Genomic DNA, 9,616 nt, shown 5'->3' with positions numbered 1-9,616 from the left:
GGGGGGGGGGGAGCTCTACGAAAGGACAGATTGTCAGCTGAATAGCATTTCTCCATCATGCAGCTGGAGATGGGAGGAAACTAAGCTACTTTTCAAGTCTCTAGAACCTGGGCAGGCCAAGAGCAAAAACAAGCTCCTTTTTTATAAAAGGTGGGACAACTAAAAAAAGACCAAAAAAACCCCTTATGCTAGCTGTTGCAGTTCCACAGAGACCACTGCACCACTTGGGCACTGGCTGCTCCTTCATGTAGCGCTGTGCTCCCCCAACAGCACAAAACTGTGGCACTGGGCCCAAGGATCTAGCCCTGAGCATCAGGCAGGAAAGGAAAACATAACCCCATTTGTCAGGAGAGAGGATTGTTTAAGGCCTCAGTACTAGAACTAAGGTCCCATTTGGCAACTATCTCAGTGACCTGTCAAATACTTTACTGATCAAAGGAGAACAAAAACATTAAAGCCTATTTGATCTGGTCAGGCAGAACACTGCTAGGGCAGATACTTGCTGAACAAGTCCCAACTCAAGCCTTGTTTTTAACTTTCTATTAGAAAATCTGACTGAGACTAAGGGAAGGGGCAGCATGGGTAGGTGCTGGATGGAGAAAGGAGAAATTTGAAGTATGGAGTAGAGGTCTGTAGTAGCATTAGCCATTGCAGAAACATAGCCAAAATACCACAGGTTAGGATAACTGCACAAAAAGCTCAATAACCCACTCAGAAGAGCAAACTCTTCACCAGATAGCCTATTATCCTTTAAAATTGAACAAGTTAAAAAAAATGGCCCTGATCTCAATCACCAAGGGAAGCTCAGGTGGCTTCTGTATAATTTTTTTTGGACTGAAGTATAAAAAATTGAGTTCACTTCTTGCTCATCCAAAAACCACATAAAGGAACCTTAACACAGCTGAATTCCAGCTCTAACCCCCTAAGCATCACTGCTGTGAAGATACTGTTAAACTGTTATTTCTAAACCTCAGATTCCAAAGCTTGAGATGTAATCCATAGTTTCAAGACTTGCTTACATTGCCTCTAAGCCAAGACCAGGAGCCAGAGGGCTCAGATGCCCCAGTGGTGCATGAAACCCCTGGGACTGGGAGACTACAGCTGTTGCAATCCCTCAGCCCCAGGGAGGTTTCACACACCCCTAAGACCAGGAGATCAATCACAGCAGCTGCAATCACTGAACCCTAGGGGTGCCTGGAATGCCACCACAGTTGGGAGCCCCTCATAAGGGGGCTCCCAGCCACAGGAGCTTGCTTCTTCCCAGTGCAGAGGGAGTCCGGGATCAAGCTCCCCCTGCGCTAACAATAAGGCACAATGGGATCTAATATACGACCCCACAATCATGTCTCCTTCCATTAATGTGTGGTCCCAATAAGAATTCCTGGGCTCAGCACTGAGGCAGTGTAGATACCGCCATACAGGCCCACCTCTGAAGGTATTGGGTGGGTAAGAAGGGTTTTAAAATCCAAGGGATTTTCAAAACATTAGGGCTTAGGAACAGAGAAGAGAGCATCACCTGCCCCATGTTTTCTTTGTAGACATTCAAGATGTTTTTGTCTGAAATGCAGATTGATGAAGGTCCATCAAGTCAGATATTGACTACTGTCCTCAGAAGTGACTCCAAGATTTAGACACACTTAGAAGCCTACGTTTCCAACAACGAAGTTGACAGCAAGTTCAGAACCTAGATTCTTCATGAACTTGGATCCAAGTTCTTACCTCCACTTACGAATTCCACTCAGTTTTGGATCCTTAGGTCTTTTACAGGAGGAACCCGCACTTTCCCTGACCTTCCTCTTGTTGCTAACATACTTGTAGAAACCCTTTTTGTCCGTTGCCAGCTGCAACTCCAACTGTGCTTTGGCCTTCCTGACTTCCTCCCTACACGTCTCAGCAATATTCTTTATTATAATAACAGACTTGTGCGGATTCCGCTCCCCCTACCCCGCCAACCATTTTTCCTGCCCGGTCTATTACTTGCCGTGCAATAGAAGATGGGTTTCTCTCTATGCCTGAAAGATGACTGGGGGAAGCACAAACATGTAATAAAATTGGTAAAGATGTAAAATAGTTATTATAAAGTGGTAAAATACTATGAGTAGTCATCAGTAAAATCTGTCTTCTCTGCATTAATCATTCTGTAGATGCAGGATTGCCAGCTACAGCTTATCAACATTGTAAGCTAGCAAGAGTCAGTCAGTCTCAAAACATTACATAACAAGCAATATTAAAGCTGTCTAAAGGGCGACTTTTGGGAGAATCTTCCAGCCAATAATTAGTCTTAGTTTCATGGAACAGTTATGACTGAAACAAACCTCAGTACATTTTATGACAAAAAAGCAGATATTTATTTCACCCAAGTTCAACACGAAATGTAAACTCTTGTTATCCACAATTCATCTCCACAACACAATGAGCATTTTCAAGACATACACCTACTAAGTACACCTGGAAGTATGATTTATGCCCTAATAAAATTGGTCTCCAAGGCACCAATACTGACAAGCTTAAACTTCTTATAGCTTAGAGCACATGTTCAATTTTGGAACTCTAAAATGCTCAAAACTGTGACAACAAAAAGAAGGAGCTGACTCCTCCTTTAAAGTGAAACCCCAAAGCCCACATATGCTCTAAACAAGCTAAAGATTTACAGGGAAGAAAGAAAAAAAAAAAAAAGCACAACCGATTATTTGCAAGTGGCTAATGCCATGCACCTGGTTTTCTGGTGGTACACAAGAATACCCTGCAGTTATATGAAAGAAATGGAAAAGAAACAGATTCTGCAAAATTTTCCCCATCCTTCAAATTTCATATTTAAAATGAAAAGCTTTGGACTTGATCTTTAAGTCACATTTTTTATCATAACAATAAAAATACAAATTTAAAAAGTTAAAATCTTAAACTAATTTTTACCTCCTCTTACAAATCCATTTGTAGCTATTGCTGAAGTAGACAGTCCTGTGATAGTTGTCACAACAGTGGCCATTGCAATAACTAAGACAGACAGACCTTTTGAGAAAGAATTGCACTTTAGTAACAATATTACAGGTATATTTCAGAAAAATCACAGGAGTCATTTGCTTCACCATATCAAAACTGTAGTCCTGTAGATTTATTGGGTACTAGACTATACAAAGGCCTTATACAGACATGCACAGAGCCGCCTCTATTACCTTTCACCCCAACCCAACTAACACATTTCTTGGTCTCAAAAAACAATGGAAGAGGACACTACTCCTTTAAAAAACGTCACAACAGCTCTTCTCCTTAGAATCCCTTGGATGAATGCCTGCAGTGTGAAGCCTGTTTTATTCCAATGTTGGGCTAAGCCTTTAAAAGGCAAAATTAAAAATTAGAGTTATGAACATACTATCTAGGCCTCAGAAGCAGGTACTGATTAAATATAGAACATGTTCTGAAAAAAAAAGTTAAAATAGGAATATATAACCTGAATATTTCTATTATAAGTGAAAAGATGTTTCCGTTAGCTTAAGTTTTCTTGACCTGTTTGATCAAAAGATCAAACACATGTATTGTTCAGTCCCTCTAGCTTGTTCTAGACTGAGTGATTCACAACTGATTCAGAAGTTATTAAATCCCCAGGCATGACTACTGTACTAGCCAAGCAAAATAATACTTAGAATTGTTTTAAAATTGTACACATACCTATTCCAGCCTGTCCTACAATCCATGACAGTCTGATGAAGAGCATCACACCCCAAATATTCAACATGCATCGTACCTAGGAAAATGCAAGACATTGTGCAGTATGACAAAGGATTTTAAAGATTTACAGATATTTTAAATAGAATTTTAGTATAGTAACTAATACACTTAATTTTGAGATGCAATACATTGTCTGGAATACCTTTTTCCTGGTACGGACAACTGCATTACATCACTAATAGGAGACTTGCTAGTGTTTATGGTTGTAAACCAACCGCAGAAATGCTTAACTGGTCAAAAGCATCGAAGAGTTTCTCTTCATTGTGCAGCATGCCTATTACCACTCAACTTTCTCAGCTGAGAAAAATCCCAGCTTTCAAAACAAACAAACAAAAAACATGGTGCCGGTGCTCTCCGACAAGGTCTCTATTACTTGGTCCCCCAGCACTAGACAGTGCCTTCACTAGACAAATTCAGCCTCTTCATACAACTGTGGCAAACATGGAAAGGTCTCTGCATCCAGGTTAATTCAGTCACCAGGAAGTCCTAAAAGTTGACTTCTATTTTTACTTCTTGACAAAATAATTTTGAGTTTGTTTTGTAAATCTACAACCACAGACAAGCATCAGATCTTAAAAAAATAAGATTATTATTTTGGCATTCATATATCTAATACAAAAGCTGTTGGGGGGTGCGAGGGAGAGCTTCTAACTCCTAGGAGAATTAAGAACAAGAAAGTGTCTGGCTCTGCAGACTCAGAAAGCCCACTCATTACAAGCTCTTCTACAAAGCCTATGTGAAGCAGAAATTCAGATGAAAAGGTTAGTACTTCAGCTATTTCCTATTCAAAGCATCATGTCCTAAATAGAAAAGAAACAATGAAGAGAAACAGCCCTAAGGGCTTATGACTTAAGATTAAGTGATTATTCCAGCAAGCTTTTAAATTACAAATTCTGGATTGAGAGGATGTGCATGTCTGACAAGTGTCTATACAGAGGTATAAACAATCAATTTGTGTAGAGATCTACATAAATACAACATGTTTTTTTCATCCAAGGCTGGGTTACTTGCAAAGTCAAGGAGACCAACTGAGATTTTGATTCTTGGCCTTAAAAGCCAACTTTATGGACTGCTTTAAGACTGTTCCATCTATTTCTTAATGTTTATGTTAGCAGGAAAACAGATAATGCTTCCACACAGCTCATGAGGGTTCTCTCTCCTCCCTCAAAAAGAGGGATATTTGGCTACCTGCAACCTTGAAGGCAGAAAAAAGAAAAACCAAGTGTCAAGACAGGTGTAGTTCTGAAATCTCCTACATTCCAAGAGGAGATTTTTAACTTGAACAAAAAACTTTAGTATTGAATGAACCAGTTGCTTCCTTGGTAAACTAATTTTCATCTGTTTCAAACCAAAACATCCACTTAGGCATAGGATATTTATAAAGCAAATGCAACTTTAAGTTAAACTGAGATAAGTCAAGTACCCCAGCAACATGTAATTTTAAGCAGGGAAATATACAGAAGGCACTGGCCACATAAAAAAAAGTGTTCATTTCTAGCAAAGGAAAGGTTTCCACTACTGGAAATGATTTTGGGAGAGGGCTCCTTGTACCTTCCCTAGACCAGTCCAGAAAAAAAAAAGTACAGGCTGCTCCAATCCTCCAGTTTCTGCTGCTCCAGTCCAACCCAGCCATGCCCACCCTACCCCTGCACACCCCAGCCTACTTCTCACACTAGGGGCTCTAGGGTGAAACACAGGCCAAGGGTTTATAGTGCTGCTTCCTCTATACACTCCCAGTGCTTGAAGGAGAGCAGATTGAGCCCTTCTGCAAAACTCCCACCTGCTTCACATACCTGAGACTGGTGTGAGAAGCAGCAGGGGCTTTGCTTCACTGCTAATTCTGCCCAGCTGCCAGGCACCAGAAGCAGTGCAGCCCTCTGCCCACATCTCACAGAGTTCCCAGTGTGAACTAGACCACTTCCTCTGCTTGGTTGCCAGAAACCAAAACACAAGGAATGGCACTGCCCCTTTACCCACTTCCCCTTACCACCCCACCAAACAACCCTATTGAGCAGTAGGGGTAGAAATCTAAAAGCCAGTTAACTGAGTGGGTTTGGGGGGTGGGGGAAATGGAGTGTCAAGGGAAAGCTGGCTGGGCCAGGAAGTGAGCTCAAGGAAAGCCTTCCTAAGCCCAGCTCCCAGCCCCACCAGCTTTTAAAGTATTCACCACCCTGCCACTCAACTGAATGGTGTTGGGCAGGGGTGTGTGGGGAGGGGTGGGGGCTAGGAGTGCAAGGGGAAGTAGCAGGTAGGAGATACTGCTGTTCCCTACACCCAGATGCTGGTGCCCAAAAGCCAAGCAGAGGGACCAGTAGGGCAAACCCCTACCTCACACCAGGAACAGCTTATCACCTCCTGGTCTATGGGACAGGCAGGAACAGCTGTCCACCATGCCTTCTACAGACCAGGACTATCTCATTATCAGGAAGATGTGGGAGCCTTTCCCTCCTGTTCCAATTTTCCTGGCTCCCAGCAGGAGTTATGCTGGAGGAAAAAGTATGTAGATGTCCAATCTCCTTCAAGACATTTTCCCAAGGGTGATTGCTACCTGGTTGTCAAGTTATTTTTCTGTCAGAGCAGCCATTTCTGTTCCAGGAGAAAGAGCTGGAACATGTGCACCCTTTCACTTCCTACTGTGAAAACAGTGATTCTCCCGGGAGAAACTGAATACCTGTATGCATGTGGTGATAATAAAAGTTGCAAACCACAACAGCAGGGGAGGGTTGAGGCTGGGTGTGTGGAAAATAACAGTAAACCTTTTTAGACCTAAAAGCACAAGTGTACTGGCGGAGGGGGGAGGGGGCAGAAGGCAGGGAAGAAAAAAAACAGAGCACATATACAACCCTGCACAACCATCATATCCTCCCTCCAAAGTTACTGCTGTTTTTATTCTTACTTTCTTATCTTGATTCAGTCAGTCATCTGAAAGAGACTTATTCTCAGTAGGAAAATTGAAAGTCACTCACCTGCCAGCCCATATAAAAACATAAACTGATCACATTTAAAAAGACCAGAAATTATATCTTCACTTACCAATACACCTTTTATCCAGCCAAACTTGACTACCCCTTTACTATCAGCAGTATAAGCAGCAGCAGCTTCCCCTGTAGGAGTCCCTTCTTCACCATTTGCATATCCATCTTCAAAAGGCTCCTGAAGACAGGGGAAATAAATAAAAAAAACTCCTTAGTCCTTCATAAGCTTGGGTAAATATAAAGATTTCAAAATCTGGTACTCTACTGATTGCATCAAGTAATAAATTATATTAAGTTCATTACTAGGTTCTATTAATACAAAGTAATCACAGAGACTAGACTAAGTGACTGCAAAAAAAAAAGTTTCCACAGCTACATCTGCAGGGTGTTTTCTAGTCAATTTAAGTGACTATTTTATATTTTTACTACAATACTTTCATACAAATTTGAAACCCTTACATAGGGGTTTATGGGCTAGCTAGATCCTATTCCACTTACACAAATGGTATTTAAGTGTCAAGTATGAAACTACTCAAAATCTGCATCTTATGATTGAAGGGTTAAAGGTTTCACATTTACAAAATAAGATAAGATGTTGAAAACCACTGACTTAGTCAGGCACTTTCACTGTAGACAGTTTCCCAATAAAGGAAGCAATTCTTCCACTCTAGTCAGCACTGGCAAGAGCTCACTTGAAGTATTGTGTACAGTCTTGGGCACCATACTTCAAGAAAGATATGGACAGATTGGAGAGAGGCCAGCAGAGAAAGGTGCCCAGTGGAGAGCAACAAAAACAGAGGTGTAGAAAAGAAGACTGGAAGGGAATTTCGATGAATTTTCAGAGACATGAAGGATGACTATAAGTAAGGAGAGAAGAGGAACAGGCTGTCCTCTACTGCCACAGGGTAAAAGGACAAAAAGCCACCCAGTAATATCTTAAATTACAGCATGAGAAACTGAGGTTGGATAGCAGGAATAACTCTGAGTGTGGTTAAACAGTGGAAAAACCTTTGAGTCTCCTGAACAAAAAACTTATCAAACAGATTATCTTTTTTTTCTGCCAATAGCCTGAGCATTGTACTCCTGAATAACAGAAGATAAGCAGCAGGTGGCCACACAAGCTCATGCCACTTCATCCACAAAAAAAAGGGGGGGAGGGGCCTAAGGAGGTCTGGTGTCCAGCTTTGGGGCACAGTTTATACAAACAATACGTCCAGAATGTCTAAGGTACAATCTAGCTCAAGAATTCTTGGTCATCTTCAAACTGAGGTGGCCTCTGTGACTAAACAGTAGCCTCAAAAGTGTTTTACTGCAGAAGGAAGAAGTCTCTAATTCCAAAAAAGCATCCTAGAACTTTAAACAAAAAGTAGCTCTCAATTTCCACCTTCTACTGACAAGCTACATTATTCTTAAGTGCATGAACAGGATCTGTTCACTAGGATCATATATGGATCCTATCACTATTTTATTCATTTTGTTCATACCCTCTTTTGTGAAATTTCCTCACTGTTTCCAGATAATTAGCACACGCAGGGAGCATCTATACAAGACGCTACAATGCAGTAGCGACAAGCTACTGCACCAGAGGTTGTTGCTATGGCAACATAGCATCTCCAGGCACAAACCATGACAGTGACACTACTGCACAGTAGTAATGATCTACTGTGCAGTAGCTCATCGCTACTGTGCAGTAATGTCTAAAAATAACCGTGTGGGGACGGTACTGCACAGCAACACCAGTTACTCCACAGTCTTCTAGTACTTGGTTAATCAAGTACTAAATGACTGCGCATTAACAACTGTGCAGTCTGCCACTCATGTAGATGCAGCCACAGAACAGGATTCAGGAGATTATGGTCCAGTGACAAGATCCCTTTTTCCCTAAAAACTCTTGCTGTGGATTTCAGTTCTGTGAAACATCCAGGTTCGTCTAAAATAATTCTACACAAGAATAATGTCTGCTTTAAGTTTTTACAGAAAACAAGAAGTTAAGAGGCAATTAGCCCATATGCTATGACCATTTCCCTGGGTAAAGTCGAAAGCATGATTCCCCCTCCTACACAGGAGCTACAGAACTGGAGAAGCCTAACATTCTCCTCGTCATGAATTTTTCCAACATGCCATACCAACTGCATACCTGACAAATCTCCTAGTTCTTTTGTGTCATATCCTTGACAGTTGCTTGTGTATCTTCAGCTTCCCCTGAGGTACTGTAAAGGCCCCTCTAAATAGGTGCCAATACAAGCCCTTTCATTAAAATGCACAAGCGAACCAACTGTAAGATTAGAATAGTCTTGTTAATAAATAGGAAATTGGTTCTTGATGCCTTAGGCTCTACATGGAAAAAGAATGGGAGTACTTTCTATTAGTATTAAAGCTTTAAAAAACAAAAATCACTCAAGAATGCAAACTCAGCACGGAATTTTTTGATATAATGTACTCATTCCCTCTACCACCACCAATTATGCTATTTCAGCATGGGGAAAAAAGTGTCCTATAACAGACAGGGCCTGGATACCATCTGTCCTATTTTACTTTCTCGCCAAATTTTCTATGCAAAAATTATTCCACCTGTTCTACTGACCTCCTTTGTACTCCACAATGGCTACAGTCTAAACTGCTAATCACTTACAAGACAAGTGACAGTGTTATTAATACCCTCTTAACTGGAAAAATTCAGAAGTCACTTATGTCTTACAGATTTTCATGAAAATATTTGTTCATACATAAGTAAATGAAAGTGAACTCTTCCCCATCTCTGGTCCAAAATACAGCTCACCCAATGATTTATTACCCTTTGTGCAATACTTTGCTTACTCTAGAAAAAGCACCAAATTATACTTGTGACTAATTTGAATTTTAAAATCCAATGATATTATTAAAAAACACAGGTCTTTTTTTTTTTTTTTTTTTTT

General features: G+C 40.9%; 1 protein-coding gene across 1 annotated transcript in view; it reads right to left on the bottom strand.

Annotated features, from left to right (window-relative positions):
* The window catches only part of SLC12A2 (solute carrier family 12 member 2), a 131,932-nt gene that overhangs the window by 78,816 nt on the left and 43,500 nt on the right, over window positions 1-9,616 (bottom strand). Inside the window, exons 3-5 of the mRNA XM_019518176.1 lie at window positions 6,760-6,879; window positions 3,667-3,742; window positions 2,914-3,009 (exon numbers count right to left, since the gene is read on the bottom strand). Coding sequence (XP_019373721.1) covers window positions 2,914-3,009; window positions 3,667-3,742; window positions 6,760-6,879 — 292 coding nt within the window. The remainder of the gene's footprint in view (window positions 1-2,913; window positions 3,010-3,666; window positions 3,743-6,759; window positions 6,880-9,616) is intronic.

Source organism: Gavialis gangeticus, unplaced genomic scaffold, assembly GCF_001723915.1.
Source record: "Gavialis gangeticus isolate Ggan-Ray unplaced genomic scaffold, GavGan_comp1, whole genome shotgun sequence".
In the NCBI taxonomy this organism is placed as follows: Eukaryota; Metazoa; Chordata; order Crocodylia; family Gavialidae; genus Gavialis; species Gavialis gangeticus.
This window is presented reverse-complemented; position numbering and strand designations above follow the sequence as displayed.